The sequence below is a fragment of the Rhea pennata genome, chromosome 2, assembly GCF_028389875.1.
Source record: "Rhea pennata isolate bPtePen1 chromosome 2, bPtePen1.pri, whole genome shotgun sequence".
Classification (NCBI taxonomy): Eukaryota; Metazoa; Chordata; class Aves; order Rheiformes; family Rheidae; genus Rhea; species Rhea pennata.
Window position 1 is genome coordinate 134,023,962 of NC_084664.1, and position 22,237 is coordinate 134,046,198.

Consider the following 22,237-nt stretch of genomic DNA (forward strand, 5'->3'; position numbering starts at 1 on the left):
TCAATATAGTAAAGTTTTTCTTACTTAGGAAAATGTTACCCATTTCAAAGTGATTAAAAACCACCCTACTTCTCCTTAAACTTCTGTAAGCTTTTCCAGTAGAAAGAACCTCCTTTCTTGCTTGTAACACTCTGCTCACTCTCTTACTACAAGGCTTTTATCCCATTAGATATCTCGGACCATGCTAGAGCAAGCTGGCTAAGTAGCTAAGGGGACACTTCCACAAACATGCCCAAGTGACGTGGACTTGACATTTCAGGCGATAACAGGTTCTGCAAGATCAGTTTTCACATTTGTAACATTAATATTGCCAGAATTATTCTACATTATTTTTAGAAAGGTTATATATTCTGTAGGTCTGAATGCATCTCTTTTGCATTTATGTAAATCATAGCAAGGATCACAGATCAATTTTAAAAAGCAGGTGAATTAATAATCTACATGGTAACAACGCAGGACAGAAAAACACAATAAACTATTGTTCAAGGAGCTTAAAATCAGAACTGGGAGTTAGGTAGCATGTTAAAACTAACGTTGTGATGCAGTGGGGTATGAAATCTTTAATAATTCAGTATTGGCTTGCAAAATTGTGATTACTGTACATTCAAACCATTTCATATCTACTTGTATCTTTCTTAATAAATTAATCTAACCTTGCCGGTATTATCAGTTCATCAACAATAAAAATACTATGTCTCACTGCTAGGAAGGAACAAAGTGCAGCCTGTGCCTGCAGGAATGATTGCATCACCTATTGCTGTTATGGCTACACTTGCAAAGCACCTGGAATATTAAGGAGCATACTGACTCTTACCTGTCCTGGGGATAAAGTTCCAATTTTCCATTGCCACATTTGTCGCATGTAGGCCAGGAGAAAGCAGTGCTCTCATTAACCCCAACAACAGTGCCTAAGATAATAATAATAATAAAAACTTACAAAATACTAAATGTAAGCTAGCAAACTCCTGGCTTCCCAGCAGGCTTCATCTTTTCTGACTCTCATCTTAAGAATAAGACTCTTTCTTTCATGGTGCCAGAGAAAGAATCAACTTTTCCAACAATCTCGCCCTCTTCCTCCCTCCACCTTCCAAAAAGGAAAGTCAGTGAGGCAGAATGCATCAACAGTCTAAAGACAGCAGAAGATAGATATTTGAAAATGAACCTTCCAAATAGGTTCAGAAGTTCTGGTTTGGGATTTTTTTTGTTTGTTTTGGTGGCAATTTTTTCATCTTGGACCTCTGATGTTTCCTTGGCAAGAAATACTTGCAAAAGTCATTGGTCAGATAGCTTGACATCAATATTTAGGAAACATAAGACACAAATCTTTTCAGAAACAGTGATGTCAGTTAAATTCCACTAACAATGGAGTTATTCTTCATTTATCCTGATTTAACAGAGATTAGATCTGGCCCACGGATTTAAGTGTGTGCCCAAGAAGGGAACGCCAAAGATACTTTCAACTAATATAAAGGGACTTGTTAGTTTTGGCAAGAAAAACATACCCAAGTTTTATGAGAAACCAGTTAAAAGTGTATAATAATTTATGGTAATGAGATGCTGAAACAATTAGCATTATTTATGGAGAAAACACAAGTATTTTGAACTGTACGAGGCGGATCACCTGGAGGAACAAAACTGCAATAAAATAAACCCTCCATCTGGTACAACAGAATTATAGGGAGCAAGAATCTCACAGTTTTATAATAGAGTCAATAAAATAAAGCCCTGCAGTCTAGGGATCACTTACACTGACAGTAAAACAGGGTGGTAATCCCTTTTACTTTCTTTGCTTTCCAGTCCCCTAAGACAAAGACTGGCAGAAAGCAGGGAGAGACATATCAGCAACAAAACCTTAATTTTCTCTGGGAATTCAAAGGACAGCAAGTCTGAAGATCAGGAAAGCTATTTCCCAGATACAACATTTATGGCCCAATTTCTACGCATATAGCAAAAGAACATAGGTTACCTTGACAAAGTAAGCAATTCTAGGTATTTTAGAGGGAACCTTTGGAATGCTACAGCAATAACTTTTAATAACTTCAGCTTTTATGATAAACTAAGTGTTTCCATCAGCTACTACGATGTAGGACACTTCCTGCCACAGCACAGGCATGTTTCCTCTGTTCATGAAAAACTACTAAAACTATCAAATTAGCTTGCTGAATAAGTTTCTTTTTTTTTCACACAATTTCACTTTTTCATTTTAACATAACTTTTTTAGGCAGATCTGTTTCTTCCCTCTAAGCCTTTTCAGTCGCCTCTCCCTCAGTTTTGTACTACATTGCAGCTGCAGGATACAAAGGCACAAGAAACACAAATGCATTGGAAGGAAACGAATCAGATCATACTGACTAGCCTGTGCGTAGTGCAAAGGTTTATTTTGATGCCAGTCCCCTTGTGGTGCCACAGAAAATCACTAAAGACTGAACAAATACAACTCAAAGCAGTAACAGATCCAATAATCCAGTGACAGCCATTTGCAGCCTGCATGTATATCCTGAGTCAACTGCTGCATGCCTTTGTCAAGACTTTAGATTTCCCTTGACTTTCAGAGACCTTTCAGATGCTCTCCTGAGATCCTTCTTTTAAATGGAAACATATAGCCTTAAGTTGATTTTCGCATCTACTCTGCATTTTCCTGTGTTGTGGTCAACACCATCAAGAAGAGACTGATAATAGCTCAGTCAAAACAACCTCTGGCCAAACAGATCTCTCGTGAGGAATGCAAAGGAGAGCTGAGGATTAAAAGTACCATTCTGGCTGAAGGCTCAAAAAATGAAAAGCTACATTTATTTTCTTTTCTGATCAGTTACCCTGATTAATGAATAGAAAGGGAAAAAGTTCAGTCAAAAACTGAGACTTAAGCAAGATAATTAATCTCATTTGTTCAGGACAACTGAAAAAAATATGAGTAAGGGATGAAATATAAAAATATCCAATATGAAATTCAATCACTAAATGTAAGTAAGTCAGATACCAGGAAAATATCATTACTCCGGTAATATTCCCATGCCATATATGTGGCATGAACTACCTAGAATCTGCTCATAAGAATATTAGGAGGAAAAGTAGTTCTGCACAGCATGAATTGACAAAATTTAAGTCATCCGGACCACTGCAATACAGGAAAAAGAAGCCAGAAATTACTTTGCAATGCACAGTGATGAGAAAATCTGCTGGCCCTGAGCTCACAGCCGAGAGCAACAGCTCCGTTTTCAAAAGAAGAATAAACTTTCCAGTAGTAAGCTACCACAGGTTTTCACTCCTCTGCTGAAGAGTAACATACTGTCCATCTCAGAGTGATACAACCGAGTCTCTCTGAAACAAAGATTTCTGACTAACTCAGTGGATCTGTTTGGATTACAACACTGCCCTTTTGAGGGGGAGGAAGAATCTGATCAAGTATTACTGGAAAATTTCATTGGCAGAACACTAATAAAAATAATTAAACACAAGTTGCAACAAGGAATATTCCAATTAAATATAAGCAAAAAATTCTTCCCAGTGAGAGAGGCTGAGTCCTGGAACAGCTTGTCCACACAGGCTGCGGGATCATCATCCTTGGAGAGATTCAAAATGTGACTGGACCAAGGCCCTGAGCATCCTGAATGCAACTCTGTACTTGGCCCAGCTTTGAGCAGGAGTTTGGACTAGACAAACTCCAGAAGTTCCCTACAAACAAAGTTATTCTATGATTCTATTTATACACCTGATAAAGTCTTTCCTAAACTTCCCTTCCAAATAATGACTCGTCTGCCTAACCCTGGCAGGCAGTATGGTCAGTGCCCCTGCCCTCCTCCCAAACTTGGCATCTGTAGAGGTGCTGATGCTGTAATTAATTGCTGTATCCTTGGATGGGGGGTTGAATGACCACCTACATTTTTCAGTGACTAAAAAGATGTTTTTTCAGTGAAGCTTCACTAAGAAGGTACACTGCCAAATCTCTGAGCGTCGGGAGGAGCAGCAGGGACAGGAAGAGAATGGGCAGAAGCAATGCTTCCGGAGGAGGGAGAGCCTTTGCAGCACCTTTGGGTGTTAAGTGCGAGGAGGCCTACGTACAGCGTACGTAGTTGACCAGAAGTACAGGAAGCAAAAGGAGGGCACAAAGAAACAGAACTAACATTGCAGCAAAGGACATATTGCATCTCACTGAAAGCCCAATTAATAACTCTAGGAGTTTTTCTAGAAGAGATAGAGACAGTGAGGGAATTTCACAGAGGATAATTTTTCCTGCATGAATTACTCCATTGGATACATATGTTCCCACCAACAAAGTAGGGTTAATGCTGTTAACTTCATTTCTTCATTAGAAAGATGTAAACATTAACTAACCAACTTTCAAAACAGTGAATACCTATCATAAATGCTATTAAGCAATTTTAGTTACAATAGCAAACACACACAAAAAAAGAAAATGAAGGCTATCTGTATGTAGAACTAGCATAAATATTAAAGAAGGTATTTTATATCCTACATCAGTACAAAAGTATGGGAGCATACTGATAACAGCTACCCTAGACAAATTTTCAGATTAAGCTAGACAAACACAAGACTGTAGGATTAAGGTTGTCATTCTTCCTCATATAATGAAGAACAGGGAAAGCCCGACACTTCTAAGGTACGTAAAGGAAATGCTTGTTTACACAAAGAATCACAAAGGTATATTTTCTTTGCTTAACAGGAAAAAGAAAGAACAAAGACATATTTTGCTTTATTCTATTATATACACTGTCACCTGGACAAAAGAAGAAAGGCACTTCTTATGATTGGTATATAAAAAGTAAGAGCAGGGAAGTGATAACTGTTAGCATAACTACTGGAAAGGCTGAAAAAAAGGCAAAAAGTATTTCATAACTGGCGACAAAAACACCTTTCAAGAAACTCACAATATTCATGTGAGCTGTGCATAATGACCAAGGCTTAGAGCGAAGTGCCTGTAGTTGTGCTTGTTTTTCATTATGCAATTTCAGAGTTTAAGATTTGTCAGTGCAATGTAATCATATATTAATCACAGAGACATTGCTAACGGGTGGCTCTACCAAAAGAGTAGTAATGGCTCTGAGTGTTTAAAAACACTCAGACACTTATACCAAAACCACTTTTTTAGTATATTGTTTTACAGCTGAAAGTATTCATTACTACACTTTAGAACCATTATTTGCTATTATTTTATAGAACATTTCAAATGTTTAAGTGAATACTTGAAGGTGTAAATGTGAGTCAGTCTCAAGAATTTTCTACAAGGATTACTGTAATCTTAAGAGTTAAATTAAGAAATGAAATTATCTTTGAAAGCCTCAATTTGTTGGGCTTTTAAGAATTTTTCCTTACAGGTATGCCACAACTGAGAAGGCTGACCGGACAAAGCATTAGAACACGCACTGTAAGAAATGTTTCTGAACGACTAGGAAAAGTTAGAAAATATATTGTAAGAAATGTTTCTTCGTGTTGGTGGTAGGACTGAAGTATTAGACAAAAAAGTGATCCAAAGAGGTAAGCAAGTATTGGCCAAGTTATGCTAAATCTCTATGGTGAAACATTAAATCGTCCTATTTCAGCAAAGCTTCAGGGAAAGCAGAAGCTAATCCCTACTATTCAGAATCTGGCTATCTATCTGCCTGAAAAATGTTGGTATACCTTAGTGCTGCCAATATCAACAAGGCTGGTGTGAACAGAAGGCTCCTGAAAGAAGACGGTGTAGGAAGGAATATAATAAAACAGATTGTACATCAAACATTTATTCTGGGGTATCAGTGAGTGGGAGCAGCAGCCAAGCAGAGCTTGGCCAATAAAAGACAAACAGAACCCACAAAGAGGTATAAAAGCTTAAATATCCTAATGACCTACAGCAGTACTACGCTTTTATATCCCTGTACACCGTTTGTGCAAGAAATCAATATGCGGACCTGAAAGACTAAAGTGAACACAAAGAATTAAGCTCATTCATTTCAGAAAAGGCCATACAAACCTCTTACAGTACAGACGGAATTGGCCGGTGTGGCAGAATCCAGCTCATCGAGTTTGACAGGGCCAGTCAGCTCACCGAGGTCAGCACCAGCAGCCGAGCACAAAAGAGGCTTTTGTAATAAGAGAACAGTACGTTCAACACAAATAATCCTACCTGCCAACAAAGACATTTCAGTTCAGCACAGTAACAAGGAAGAAGGTGACCACGTTAATTGTCATGGCCAATAAAGACAATGAACTCTGCCAGTTACTAAGCAGATGGACAGACACCATCAGGTTTTCTCCACAACAAAATATTTTGCTTTCAGTGATACATGCATCACTTTGTGACTCCTGGGGAAAAGGATTCCACAAAAAAATTCTAACACGGCAAAAGAGAAGCGGACTCCGTTCAGAGCAGACTGTAACAGATTCCCTGGAAACATGCAGTTATTGTCCCTTCCTCAGGAATCGGTCTGAACACCTCTTCCAGTGTGCTTACTTTATTTCAAACAATACAAAGAGAAGGTACATGCAATATTTTATTCTCTGAAGCAGAGATTCTTTTGCTCTGTTTGCATGAACTGAGTATGATGGCTAGGAAAGGAAATCAGGCAGGTTAGCAGATACAGTAACAGGGGACACAGCCATTTACAGAGTTCGGTGCTTCCAATCCACTTATATTTGGAAGTGACTGAAGGCCACTGACTTCAGATGTCAACTACATACAGATGCAACAAATGAAACGATAGGTGAGCCTAACAAAAGAGCAACTACAGAATGAACAGAGAAGCGAATTATCTTCTTTATGATCTGTGTAGTGGTAAAGGCTCACTGCTAAGATGGTGTAGGATAGTTTCTAAAAGTTGTGTGCCTAGGGAAACACAGCAATAAAGTCTCTGGATTCACCATCTTACTCCTTTTAGAGGTAGCAAGTTCAATAAAACAAGTTTCTGCAAGAACATCAAAACTATGAAACCAATATTCCTAATATCTTTGAGTCTTCTATCAGCTATCAAATTCGATTGACACTAGTCATTAAATTCAACAGTCATCAGGGAAGACAGACAGACATATCAGTGGACATACAGTAAGATCACTTAATTTCTCGCTTAATTTGGAGATCAAGCCAAAACTATAAAAACCAAAAACTTACAGAAAACCTATAATTACACCCCCTTCAAATTTCTCATCCAGAACTTGCCATGTTTCATCTTCACCTGAGAATGAAAATCTCTGTAGATCACTTACTGCAGTGACAGAGACGAGGATGTTATTTCAGTTTGATTCCAGCTGCTTCAAAGCCACGAATAAAGCTTACCATTTCCCCACAGTGCGTCCCTGAAGAAGACGAGGCGCGAGGCGACAGTGAGGGCTTCCCTCACCTCCGTACCGAGAACACAGGACGCAGCAACTGACACAGCGACAACTTTTGGAACTACGTGAACCATGTTTTGCAACGTGAAGTCGGTCACAAACAGCCAAATCTCCCTTTGATTTATAGGAACATTATGTTTTGTCTATGGTTTCCAAACAAACAAACAAAAAGATACAAAATTGGAATACAGTCATTAATTTTTAGAAGAATGAAAGGCTACAATAACATTTTTAAAGTAACTAATAAAACTGACATAATCTACTACATTTAGGGTTTGTACAGGAAAATGAATGAAAGCTTTATTGGAATGTCTTTTTTTTTTTTTTTTTTTTTTTTTCCTTAATGCATATACAAACTAACATCTTCTACCTTAAATAGACCTTCTCAGGTTGAACCACTGGGATCTTGGCTTTACCTTAAACAACTATCATGTCTTAATTGAACTCACTTTGAGTGTATTTGGGATCTGAAAATATAGTTTATAAAAAGCTAATCGTCTGTTTTTATGAACAAAGACTTAAATGATTTTTGCCATAAAAATAAAAGAAAGGCTAAGACTACTACTTTTTTTTTTTTCCATGTAAGCAAATTTTCCATGTATTCTTCTCTGATTCTCACGAGCACCATTCCTTGGCTAATAGCTGCTATAAGTTACAAAGCTGGGAATTTTTCTTTCTGTTGAATAAACACATCTCTAATTTTTTGAATGATACACAGAAGTAGGAAAGAAAAATAAATGAGAGGAATAGGAAAGAAGAATAAAATGTTTAACTCATAAGAAACACAGGACTCTACTATAATAATAAAAATTTCCTGCCTGTTTAAGACAGGTATAAAAATATTCTGGTATGGTTAAAATAAGGTCTATTCAAACAAATGATGTCACAACCAACAACACCTACATTTTATGCCAAGCTTCATATCTGAAATCAATTAACCAGCACTTGCGTTTGAAAATTTTTTTATATTACGATGAGAACAAGACAGAGTAGACAAACATTATATACATATCAATGCTTTTTCCAGTCTCTTTAACAAAATCAGATGGCTTACAATTTGACCCTCCATGCTTTTCTTCTTTTTTCTTTTTAATAAAACTTTTATAATTTGTGTGTGTATGTGAATTCTATCATGTTTTAGAAAAACTGTTTAATAACAAAACATATTTCACATTTACCAGTTCAAGCAGCTTGCATTCTTTTAAGATTCTAATATTTCTAATATTCTAATAAAATGTTTAACTGAAATTAAATTACTTTATTTAAACAATTTTCATTATTAGAATAGAAATAGAAGTTCATATTTAAAATATATAAATGAGATTTAAATACTACAGTGATTGGTAAGGTACATACCACATAAATATTTTATTTCCAAATTAGCATTTCTCAGTCATAATGCAATGCAATGAGAACCCTAACTTTTAATCTGCAATTGAATTCAAACCTTGAAACCATTAACCATACTAAAACAGCTTTTTGGTCATTTTAACAGCTCTTGAACAAATGCAAATAATGACTGGTAAAATTCATAACTCAGCTGTTATGGTTATCCTTTAATACAATATATGCTGCCTATCGCATTTTCGTAGTTTCTTTCTATAGCAGCTACATGCATTGGAGTGCCTCCTCTACACAGACAGTATTAAAGCAGCTTCAAAGACAGGATTTCTAATGCTGTCCCATGAGAGCTACTAACACATTAAAGGCTGGCCTTCAGAAGAATCATGCAAGAAGTAAATAATAATAACAGCAAAAATCACAAGTTAGTATAAAATCATCATCTTGCTATGTGTGACAATTTGTTCTGAACAGAGAGGACACAACAGACAAAGAGCAGCAGGATTGAGTTATAAGGAAGGACAGCTCCTCAACCACAGATGGAATATATTTCCTCATATTCCTTCTGCACCGCAGTACAGATTCTGAGTAATAATAAAAGCATATTTCCATTCCTCTTTTAAACAAATGAAGCATCTCAGAATACTGCAGCTACATAGAATAAATATTATTTTTAAAGCGTATTTGAATTAACCCGTGTAGCAGATTCTTTAATAAAAAGTCTGCAAAATAAGTCCCTTCACATAATCTAGCATGATGATTTTGCATGGGAAGGATGAATCTTCCTGGCAGTAAACAAGTTGCTATTTGTGACAATCTTCTGGAAGGATCAGGCAACTGATACACTAACAACGGGTGTGTACACTTACATTTGTAGAGCAGTTATGCAGAACTTAAATATCTTCTATTGCTTTTTGATTATTACTTTCAAAAATTTATGAGGTCAATATTGTTCTCTTATGCAAATTTAGTGCTTATAGTTCTGTGAATAGCCATTAAATAAGACAGCTAATAAACTTTCCAAGAGCAGTAAGAAATCATAGACTTTTTTTTTTTTCTATTAGAAAACCCCCTGTTCTTCAAAACCGTATCTATTCCTGGGTACTTCATCTTTTCTCTAATTTAGTGATAAAGTGCATCTACACAATAATACTGATGGCACACTGCGTCTAAGATGTGGATGGTTTTGGTTTCATACCAGAAACCAAAAATGTCTAGCTAAGATATCACTACCTAATCTCTGTAATAGATATATATATATTTAAATAAAACAGTTTTCCTGGAAATACAGCAAGTCCACACATACATATGTCCATCTTTCTACTAACATCCTAAAGATCTCATCGAACCGGCTGTAATTTCAAATGTATGTAAATGTCCTGGTGTCACTTACCACGGAAAAAACACTGCCAAGTGGGAGAAGATAACTCCCCATCATGGAAGGTAAAAGTACTCCCTGTCTAAAAATCAAATTGTAAAGCTCTGGCTGCCGAAGCGAGAGGACAAGATAAAAATTAAATTTAGGTCTCACAGTGGTGGGGAGCATCTCCAGCTATTTTGCTGTCCATTGTGGAATTTCTTTGTCTTTGGTTCATATGCTTCAATTCATACTTTGTTTTCTGTGGAGCTGATGGACAATTACAAATTATCCTCCACCAGAATTCTGTGCTGGCTATACTAGGATCCAGTCGCCAGGAAAAAATAAATAAATCAGGAACAAAAAATGCCTTTAACTACTAAGAGAGTTAGCAACATTTTGAAGAAAATTGTAGCATCATTCAGAAACAAATAAATAAAACATAATTATAAGCTTTCCAACATAATATGGATGACAGATGTATTTACCTAAGAGTTCCTCCTTTTCTACTAACTGGACCATAAAAGCCAAATTTGCCTGAGGGGCTTCTCTTGAAGTCAACAAGAATGGTCCACTTGCATGCAAAGAGCAAAACTGTATTTTTATATAACCACCGTCTGCTAAATTCTATCCCTAGACACTCAACTGGCTGGGAACTTTTCATATGTATTTAAGTATTTAGCTTCACTGGAAGTCTCAACTAACTCGCTGGAAGCAACTTACCAAAATCCTGGGTGAAATATTCTCTCTGATTATATAACAATTAATTGATAAATAATTCATCTTCTAGACTAAATGGGACTGAGATTGAAAACTCAATTCATTGCACCCATTCACAGAAAAATCCAGAAGAAAATTGTTTTTCCTCTGAACAAGATAAATGCTGGCTTCTTTGCACATACATTATACTGAATTTAAATATATTTCATTGCAAAATGAAAAGATTACCTGTGGCCTTAGATATAGCACTCGTGCCCAAAAGCTACAGCGTACATTACAACCGTCAATCTGGAAACAATTGTGCAAAAACAGGGAATGAGACAAGTATGGCATTGGAAAGTTAATGTTACAAAATATTTGTTACCTGACCTCTAAAACCGATTACCTGAAGAATTTCCTTTAGACCATGAACAGCTGGTGGCTGGTACAAGTTAGAAATCTGTTCTTCCTCATCTACTTTCACATGTATTTCACCAGACTGAACAGTAAGAATATAACAGAAGCTGGGAGGAGGCAGATTAGTTGTCATCTATTAAAAAGTAAGGAAAAGAAATAAGACTTTAAAAATGGCACTTTAATTTAGTCAGTCAGTGTTTATAATGACAGTTAAAAAAAATAACATTTTAAGAGTGATGGAAAACCAAAATTATATGGTAAGATAACAACAACTTTCTGAAGCATAAGTTGATTTTATAAAACAACATTCACATGTTACAAGTGAAATCAGCTTGTGTGCATCATTCTTTCCAGAACCTGACATTGATCCTCATCACAAAAACATCTCATGATTTGGCACACTTGGCAAACACTGTGACTATTTCAAGGTGGCTGTTGTTTTTATGTTTTTTTATAACATAGTAGGAGTGCCCTAGTATATATATTTTTTTTAATATCCGTAACTTCTCTGAGATTTGGAGACTTTTGCATGTGGGTGGGTTTTTGTGATAGTAAACAGCTGAAGAACTTTTAAAGCTGCCAAATTAAATCCAGGACGGCACAAGGAGATAATGAAGAACAGGAACTCAGAACTACAAAATTTTTTCTCTTTGTGCTATGCCAGATTTTTCTTTCCTCCTTAAAAAGTGCTGTGACGTAACAACTTTATCGATCTCCATTTAATGAGATCTCAAACTAGAACAGCTTCTCAGGTATGAAAGACAATACAACAAAATCATTTTCACTGTGTATTTGGTAAAATACTGTTCTAGGCATGTTTTCTGTTAATAAATCATTTCACTTACTGAAAGAAATAAAAATCTATTAAAAAAAGCCATTGAAAAAATCCTGCATAAGGAAAAAGAGGCAAAAAGACATCAAACTAAGTTCTGTTTGCTTCCGACAGTATTAAATAAGAAAACTGAATGTACATATGGCTCAAAGGAAGTCAGTTCCACAGAACTCTTCCCAACATTATCAGTGTGTTAGTAATATTATTTATGTTTCTATGTATAAAACTCTATCTGCTTGCATAAAACTATACTGTTTTTATCAAGAAAAAATTTATCACAACTAAAAAGCCCATTCTTCCAAAAACTTGTGATAGGAAACTGTAAGTCTTGATCTTCCTTAGAATTAAAGAGTTTTTCAGACTCATGACAGAAGTGTAAATTTCATGATTATGGAAAGTTTCCCCCATTTTTAGATTGCTAGTAAAATAGAGACAATGAAGAACGCATAAAAGTCATAACAATGCTAAACAACATTTAAGAGCTTTGCCCCATCCATAAATACTCTCATTCTGTTGTCCACAACTTTTTTTTACACATAAAGCAATCCATTCCTCTGAGAAGATCAAGGGAAAATCAAGGAGAGAACTGCAGTTTCACTCGGTTTCAATCTTGCTTTTATGGCTAAGGTCTGAACTTTTTATTTATGACTTACCATTTCAGAGTCTTGACTTTGTCCAGGAACTTTTACAGGAACGACTGGAGGCCACAAACTGTCTATCAGACTAAAAAGTCCTAACGTCCTTCAAAAAGAAAAATAAAATCAGGTTTTAAATGTTTTCCAGTATTATATGCTATATTTAAAACATCCATTTAATTATTTGAATATCAATTTAAAAGATTAATATAATTCAAACCATTGCATGATTATGCAAACAATTTTAAATCACATTTGTTTTTTAGAAGCTGGTTTTGATTTGGTCTAATTAAAACTCTATAATTTCTGCTGCAGGGTGGAGAGCAAGGGAATGGATACATCACATTCAGTGACAAGCAAGTCATATTTAATTCTGTGACATGAACAGCCTGCAGCATGATAAAATTCAGAGAAACTGGGGTAAATGCTACCTTACAAAGGACACTAATACCAATACAACTTCTTGACAGCTTCACCACCCAGCATTTTTTACTGGTAGATTGAACAAAATGTTTTGCCTCTATCGTTTCTTGCTTTTCTCTATCAGCTGATCATAACTGCTTTTACGAAAGTCTGCAATGATCAGCCATGAACATCTAGTACAAAAACTGTCAAGATTTTGTTATCTTAAATGCACTCAGACCTTGGAGTACAAACATGCAGAGATCTATCTCCTTCCTACACCCCTCGTAATTTAGCTATATTTTATTTATTTATTTATTTTTGCAAGTTTCCCACTTTTTCTTCAGAAACAAACATAAAATTAACACCCCAGCACATTAGGGTAAACCGGCACAAATTCTCCAGTTTCAGCATTCAAAGCTGGAATCTGCAGGAGTTCAGCAGCTACTTGGTCAGCTGATACATAACGCAGGCAGTAAAGGCAGCAACGTCCAAGGCAGAGGCCAAAAAGAGTTGAGGGAGTGGAAATAACTACAAACCAACTTGAAAAGGCAGGTCTTTTGGAATTAAAGCTCTTAATTATTTTGTCCTAGTTCTCCGGGAATGTTCTGTATGGTCAAGTCACAGAGATCTGGATTTTAACCCCACACTGCCTTCCAGAACAAGCAGTCTGTCCCTCAAATTAAGAAAGCCACTAGTCCTGGAACAGCTCTAGAAATGAAGTCAAACACTTGCTAAAGGTGTTACTCGCTCCTGAACAAAACTGCTGGAAAAGCATACTCAGTGTACAGCCCCGAAGCACCTTGCAACATGCTGCTTCCCCTAAAGGAGTTAAGGAAGTTCTTCCATTAAGTTCTGCTTAAAGTTCACTTCTGCTTAAGGTTACTAATTCTTATTTATTTCTGTATCTCTCTAGTCTTTCTCCTGATCCTTAAGTATTTATACTTTGGGTATCTGTAAGTGAGTGAACATCTTTGATGTTTCTTCATAAAGCATCATGTATCATCTATAATACAATGTTAATACATTGTTGGGCCTGGTGGACCAACCACCAGAAGAGACTTTTCAGCAAACTGACCACTTTTTGATTCCTTAATAAGGGTGACATTTTCTGTCCTGTATTGTACAGATTGATTTCCTCTCCACAGTCATATGAGGACCACTGCTCAGTGGAAGTGTGTGTGTGTATGTGTGTGTGTGTATGCACAGAGATCACATATACATCAAGTTATAGCAAACAAGCTATGTTGTTGAAGTTTGGCTATAATCACTTCTCCACACAGACCATATATAGATCTCTCACTGAAATCTGTGTTTTGAAGCTTGCACATGAGACATGAAGTTGTCCCTTATTCTGTAGTTCTCTTCCAGCTTGCAATCTCTTATCAGCATATTTAGGACATCAGGTAGATTACCTTCAATTACTTGTGTCCTTTTGGAGAAGGTGATCTACTGCTTGAACTAGGAGCCCTTAATTATTAGTAAATTATTGTACTTGTTCACAAGAAGGCAGAGGAATAGAGTGTATAGAGACTGTCTCCTCAACATTTTGGACTCATCTCCTTCTTTGACACCGGTCAGGCAAACAACAGGGATATTTATCATCTGAAGGATTTGCAAGTTCCAAATCTCAGCACGCTGTGACTTCCCTCTACTAAAATGGCAGCTCTGTTCTGGAGCCGTCATTTATATGCCAGGAGTCGGTGTCCTTGATGAGCCAGCTCCTGTCTTGCTCCACCCATGCGTATGCCTCCAAAAAAGTTAATGCTGCCCTTACATTTATGGATTTTGACTTCTTGGGGAGGAGGGGCAACCACACTGCAGAAACGACAACACATTGTGTCCTCCTCTGTAGAAAATAATTATCCTCACAGAAAGAACAAAATTCATTCTCTTTATTGGCCATGGAACACTCATACCCCACTTCAATCTGACTTGAACAATGAGTGTACTTTATCCAGTATGTGTATCCTTCCTCGGCTATAGAGTCGGGACAAGTGATGAACAGCTGGCTCTGTGCTACAGTGAAGGGATTTGGTTAGCCCCAATGTGCACAAAGGGTCTTTCTCACTTCAGAAAGAGAAATAAAACCTTAATTTAGCTCTGTCTCAATTACTAGCTATTCTATTAAAAAAATAAATAAATGACAAACATTTTAATGAAAACAGGACAGATTTCTAAAAATGGGAAAAGTAAGGTAAGAAGCAAGAAGAAACAGGCTCAAGGATAAAACAGAACACGGAACACATGAAGTATTTTGAATAGTATTTTTTCTACTTAAGAGAGAAGGAATCTATTCTAATATTCTAAAACTTCACTTCAGTGTGGGGGAAAAAAAGACCTTAAATCCTTTCCAGGAGAAGGACAGAAATCATCTAGTAGATTCTAAATGACAGAGTTAATCCCATACTAACTTTGAATAATGAATTGAAATCTATGTTAGGTAAAAATCCTTTGGTTACATACTAAATACATGGATATACAGGGTTTATCCACCAAACAGGAAGACCACCAGTAGCAATGTAATAGAAAGATATAGAGAAGTATAGATACACAAGTATCTTCAAGCTTTGTCTGTATATAATATTACAATTTTTTTTATATATATATATATATATATATATACACACACTTATGTATAGACACATATATGTTTTTTGTATACACACACATACACAGGCGCATATATATATATATATATATATATTTAATATATAAAGTAATTACTCTTAGTATCCAATGTGCTTTAACAGCATTCACTTCAACTGTAATTTGGCTTGCTGAATTACGGTATGTCTTTTCCGTATATCCATAAAGGCAAACTGTCTGCTGTGAACACACACAGCAAGCAGAGAATGTTAAATGTTTCATACTGTTAAACATGCCGAATATATGGTTGAGAGAATGCAAAATATACCTTCAGCATTGGCACAAAGCAGTTCTGACATAACTAACAGATCATCTTAAACTACTCAAAAGAAAAAATACTAGAAGATAATGACTGATACTAACAACAACACAGCATTTACTTTCCCCTCCTCACGATTCTAGCCACAGATGATTGTGCTGCTCCGTGCTGAGGTTGCTCTCCTTTGCTCATCTAACCACCTCTTCCCCAGCTTCTCAGCTCAGCTGGAGACAGAAGTCACTTTCTGCTTCTAACTTTCTTAGCTTGTTTTGCCCTTCACTGCAAAGTCAAAGGGTATACATTCATATGTGTGCACACACACAAAGATGTTTGCTCTATGACTTCTCATAAAACATACATTTAAAGAAAAAGGCCCTTAAAACTGTAGTTACTTTGTAAAAAGATAAAGCAATACCTACAGCTTCAGTACATTGCTCTGTCCCTGTAGAAATTTCACTCTTTTCATACTACAAACTATACTGCAAAAATCAAATAATTTCAAATGTTTAAAACCTCTATTTTACTAGCTTTCTGTTTTGTTTACTTAAATTAGATTAAAGTGTTATAACAGAAAGAATCTGATTTGACAGCTTAATTCACAATTTACTGAGCAGACTTTCTCTCACCAACATGAAGTTTCATCTACAGTTTCGGTCCAATAACATTACATGGGACGTACCTGAACAAACTTTTTCACACTAGAACTATACCACTATGATTTTTGATCAAAACACATAGTTTGGAGGATTTTTCAATTTTAATAATTACAATACAGGGTCGAGGGAAAATGACTACACAGAGAACGTATCAGAAACATCCAAAAAAGATGAACAAGGAAAACAAATGCACTTAATTAAGAAAAGAAAAAAGCCAAGTCAGGTTTATGGAAGGGAACGGGAAGTAAGACTCCAAGATTCTTCTCCAACATCTCTGGCGACATCTCTGAGTTCTCTGGGGATTCAAGACTTAGCATTTTCCTCCTCTCCTCTTCTCTCAGATTTAGTCTAACGTAAACAGTTTTCTTTTGGCACTAACAAATATGCAATTGCCTCAGTTTGCAGGCTCACATATTAAGAACTCAAAAATAAACCAACTCGTAGCTCTCCATGAAACATCTCTTTGATCAACACTAAAAAGAAATTCAGTAATAGTCACCCGGATTGCATGAGTATCAAAACGCAACCAATCCAAACATAAATCTGATATTGTAGGGTAGCTCTCCCTCCAATTTATCTAATACGACCCCTTTAGTACACAAGCTATGCAATACCATATTTTCTCAGGCTTGAGTAATACAAGAGAAAAGCATAAAGAAAATAAAAAGCTTACGTATCATCTCAGTCAAAATCTAGACAGGTAGGAAAGGTGCTGGCTTTTTTTCCTGAGTTTTAGGATAGGTGTCGAGATATATGCATTTTTTTATCTTAAAATCTTAAAATCTAAACTTCTTTTGCCTGAGTTCTAAATATCTTTTAAAGAGTTAAATATCTTAAAAATATGTTGTTTAGATATATGAAATTATTTTGTTAAATAATATATTTTCATTCTTTAATAACTCAATCTTCTGTAAAACATTGGAAATTACGTATAATACATTAAAATACTGAATTTCTTATATAGAATTCCTTTTGATACAACATGCCTATTTTGTATTCTTCAATGCAAGTTATCAACAGACTTAGGATAGAAGCACTGAAGATGGAAGCAGCAGCCAGTGTTTGTTTAAAAGAAGAAAACCCAAGAAATAAAATTCTTTTCTGATATATAGCCAGTCATTGAAAATAATAAAGGGAATACACAGATATTCAAAACTTTAAGGCAATTACTTAAATTACGCTTTAAACAGAACTCAACTTTTAACCACAGCAATTACTAAAGTGTTTCAGGACCTCAAAACCTCAGACGTGGGTGGCTCTTTTAGATGGCCGCCTTTTTGGAGGAGGGAAAACCAAAGGAAGGAAGTTATGACTTCCTTGCACTGCTCAGAGTTCTTACTATTACATTTCCTGTCAACGTCTAGCAGCTGAAAAGTCTTCTTTTATGGCAGTTAGCAGTGGTCCTCTCTTCTGAGTGTAAAGCAAATTAGAGAGAAAGCATACAGTGAAAAGCAGAGGAAAAAGGAGGAAAAGGAGAAAAAGAAAAAAAATAAAGCTTGGCAAAATAGTGAATGCTAGTAGAGATTAGGACAAATATAGGAAGATTTCACACTTCAGTGCCTCCTAACATTTTAAATTTTAAAATGACAAAAGAAGACAACTTTATTTGAAAACACAGAAATTTCTCAGTGAAACATGATACTAGTTGATCAAATTCAATATTCAGAGTCTACCCACTTTAGAGGAAAATGCACCAAACAGTGTAGTGAACAATTATGGAACAGCCTGTCATTAATTAATGGTCAGGTCATGTGCTAAAGCTTAAGAGTTGATGCATCCCTCCAAGTATCCCACCCTATCCAGAGTAAACGTGGATTGTAGCATAATCCATGCAACAGTTGCATCTACTTTTGAGTCTTAAGATTTTTTTTAATTTAAGCACAAAATTGGTACTGACACTCTGAGTTAATTATGTATCATGTTAAAGCATCTTTCCTTTCCATTTTTAAACTGGTGTAATCTTTCTCTTGTGCTGAATAGAAATTCTTTATGTTCCTACCTTATGAAATTTAGAAACGATAAAGAACCAGGCAGGTCTGCTGCAGTCAGAAATAAAACAACACACTGGCAAATCAGGTGAAAAGGCACAAATAGTCAAAATATAAATTATTATCCTCTGCATAACTCCAGTCAGGCCTAAAAACATAAAACCAGCATCTTTGTCCATAAGATGGATACACAACTGCAAGCTTATCTCACTCTTTGAATTGAATTGCTGTTAGAATAAAAGCAGATTATGGCAATTTATAGGTTATTTACTCCTGAGATATTTCAGTGAATGCTCTGTCCCTGCATCAAATTGCATCCATTTAGTTACCGGTTATAGTGGAAGTACTTGAAAAAATGGGATCTACTAGAATAGGAAGGTTACATATTAGCTGCACTGCATGCAGATTTTAACTGATACTACTATCTCTAGCAGTACTCCAAAGAAATCTCACTTCCTCTTTCTCAAGGGGCTAAATTTAAAAGACTGACATATGGGGCAGTGAGAGGACGAGAGATAGAATAGACTAAGGATCGAACATCGAGTGACAGATCAACGAACATTTTTCAGTTTTCTCTATTTAAACCATCATAACTTTCACTCTCTGTTCTGCTGATCCTAAATGTGCAGGTTGGGGAACAGCTGCAGAAAAGACTTGGCAACAAGTATGTGTAACAGGAAGAAGGGAGAAGAATATCTGTATCAGGAAACAGATATTCAACCACATATATGCTGTTAATTCAGCTGCTACAGTACTGATTCTGACCTGATTCCTCCCTTATTCAATTGTCTCAAAAACAGACTAGAAGAACTGCTCTAAAAAAGATACTGAACTGTTTTGATATTGAAAGATATTGCCACTGATACGGCAACTTAGCCATGACTCAGCCATGTCCATCCGTCTTACACGATTGCCAGAAACTGGACTGCAAAGAGAAATACCACTTCCTCTATTCGATTACCAAGGAAAAGGTTTCTTGCAGTGATGGTTTGGGGGAGTGTTTTCCATGGAGTTTGGGTTAGGTGGTATTCTGAAAACCACCTAAATCAGTGAAACACTTTCAGATGACCTCGTAACTCTTTAGAGCTGATCTCTTCACCATTTTTAAAAACATATGGGTATTCAAAAACAATATTCATCATTAACAGTGTTTCATATATGAGATTACTATAAATCTAATTTTGCACAGGCTTGTTCTTGGTCAAGACATGACATAGTTGTTTAAGTTCTTAGCCCATTTTTCTTTTGGAACACAAGTATTTTCTTATCAGGTGGAGAAAAGGGTTTGGTTTCTTTGACTCATCATACAGTACAGGCTCATTCAAGTTAAGTTCAGATCCAGGTTGTCACCTGGATGCAAAATACACATTTTTGCAGATTTTAGTCTGAAACGCAGCTTTAGCTTACATGAGTAATTTTAAAATTGCATTTAGTGGAACCATGCTGGACAGTATTTCAAATTAAATACTTGATGATGCAGATGGATAATGATCCCTCAAAATTTTTGAACAATAACAGGAGTCTATTGATGCAAAACATTTGAGTAACTCTTGTACCTGGTAAATGAAAATCTCCTTCATCTCGCAGAAGGTCTGAGGAAGCACTCTGTCTCTATAAGAAAGACTACAATCCATGTGACTGTGGGACAACACACACATATGGGATTGTATGAGTTTTTAGCTTCCTCCATATCATGTGTTCCAAAGGCAGAAATAAAAATCATGACTTTTCCCTTTTATTTCCTATATTTTATTCCCTTTTATCCATATTAAAAAGCCACTGTCAGACTCCAGGAAGCAAACAGTTTAAGAGCCTTGTCCTTCCAAAAATCAATTGGCATTCTGGAAAAAAAAAAAAAAAAAAAAAAAAAAAAAAAAAAAAAAAAGGCAGCAGTCTTTCTTTCTTGCAGGACAGACCACATAGCTTTTATTCACTCATGTGCTGCAAGCCAAGGTTGGGCACTCACAGGCATATCCCATCATGTGCTCAGATATACCGCTGGCTCTGTGAGCCACTTATCCAGTGGCTATGAGTTCCACAGTCTGATTACACTCTCTGTGAATAAGTACTCCCCTATATTTATTTCAGCTATGGCTTTATTGTCATTTCCATTACACCTAGAAAGGCACAAAATGTGTCCCAACATTTAAGAGTAACAAGTTATAAAGCAGAACTTTGGCTACACAATCAAGGAAAAAAAAATCCTTACACACAATTCCCTCACCTACAAAGAAATCACGTTTTTACCACTGCACTGTCCCTACAGCTACACTAGCCATTTTCTTTTAATGTTTCCTAGCAGCATTACCATCAGCACAGCTCCAGCTTAGCCACCAGCTTTTTCAGCAGAGTGTTGTCAAACCATCCTCAGAATAGCCAGAAGTTACTGCTGCTTTGAAATAGAATTTACATTAGAAAAAGTCTGTCTCTTATTAGCTAGGCAGAGTACTGGAAACACCAGCAGCCAGTTGTAAAACTTCATTTGTATCCAGAATTCCAAAGCTATTATTTAATTTGTTTGGAAAAAATGCAACTTAAAAAAAAAAAAAAAAAGCCAAAAAAATAATTAAATAAGAAAACGTGTTTGTCATTAAAGATCCATAAAAATGCAAGTAGGCTTGAAGAATCTGAAAATTAACACTGAAAGCACATAAAAAGAAAAGCATACTGAATAGGGCTGGCTGGAAAACAGCAATTCCATTTTACTAAACATTTCAAGGCTTTGAAATTTGTTTTTGTTCCAGCATGAGGCAAAAATGAGACTTTTTTGAACGTTTTCATGAAATGAAACTGAGAGAGAGAGAGAGCATTCACTCCCTCTGGACCTGAAAAAAGTCTTCCTAACAAAAATTGTATCCAAAGTAGACAATGTTTCCATGAAACATTCTGGTTCTGATGAAACAGCATTTTTCAACTGGGGGGGGGGGGTGGAGTTTCAGCAAAAATATCACAGCCATTCCAGTATCAAAGGTTTATCTACATGGGACACTTGCACCAGAGTAAATTGTGGTGAGAGTTGAACCAAATTAAGGACATTTACATAGCTCCACATGCAAACACCATACCACTTTCCTTAAAAAGATATACCACAAGATATCTTGTCTCTATAAAGAGCTTTCTCTTAATTAACTAAAGATATTTTATTTTAAAAATGCTAAAGGAATCACAGAATTATAAAAATTAAACAGGTACCACAATTCAATCTGTTACTTATTTGGGGAGATTTTTCACAAAACCTGTGACATTCCTATTCTAAAATAACAATGGTTTTGTGCTTCAGTAGATTTTTTTAAAGACATTTAAATTGTGTTTCCAAAGCATATAGGTTTAACTGAATTTAGCTCTCATACATTAAGGAAAATTCTTTCCTTGAAATGTCATCCCAGACTGGACAGCAAAGTAGAGAAATACACAGTAATCAACATTTTTGAAAAGAAAAGGAAGTAAACTAATGTTTTTAAGTCTTTGAATCTACTGAAGAGGAAGAAAACATTTATCCTTCCTGAATGCAACAATTCATTAGGTAATTTTTCTCTGTAACTTTCTTTGCTAAATGTGCATTTGTGTGTTAGTTTACTTATGTGAAATTTGGAGTACGGTTGGGTCAACCACTGTCTGATCCAGCTGAGGCTTACTTGATGCCCTGAATATGGCAATTAGAGCAGTTAATAGAACAAAG

General features: G+C 36.0%; 1 protein-coding gene across 9 annotated transcripts in view; it reads right to left on the bottom strand.

The window, feature by feature from the left end:
* Window positions 1–22,237, bottom strand: part of SPIDR (scaffold protein involved in DNA repair) — a 206,925-nt gene that overhangs the window by 4,705 nt on the left and 179,983 nt on the right. For 5 of the 9 annotated variants that reach the window (XM_062570385.1, XM_062570378.1, XM_062570381.1 and 2 more), the window contains 6 exons: window positions 12,623–12,710; window positions 11,127–11,270; window positions 10,970–11,029; window positions 7,268–7,466; window positions 5,969–6,121; window positions 815–908 (listed from right to left, as the gene is read on the bottom strand). In XM_062570385.1, the coding sequence (XP_062426369.1) occupies window positions 815–908; window positions 5,969–6,121; window positions 7,268–7,466; window positions 10,970–11,029; window positions 11,127–11,270; window positions 12,623–12,710 (738 nt within the window). Of the gene's footprint in view, window positions 1–814; window positions 909–5,968; window positions 6,122–6,649; window positions 6,668–7,267; window positions 7,467–10,969; window positions 11,030–11,126; window positions 11,271–12,622; window positions 12,711–22,237 lie in introns of those variants that run through there. The other 4 variants (XM_062570383.1, XM_062570384.1, XM_062570386.1 and 1 more) reach the window with 4 other exon arrangements.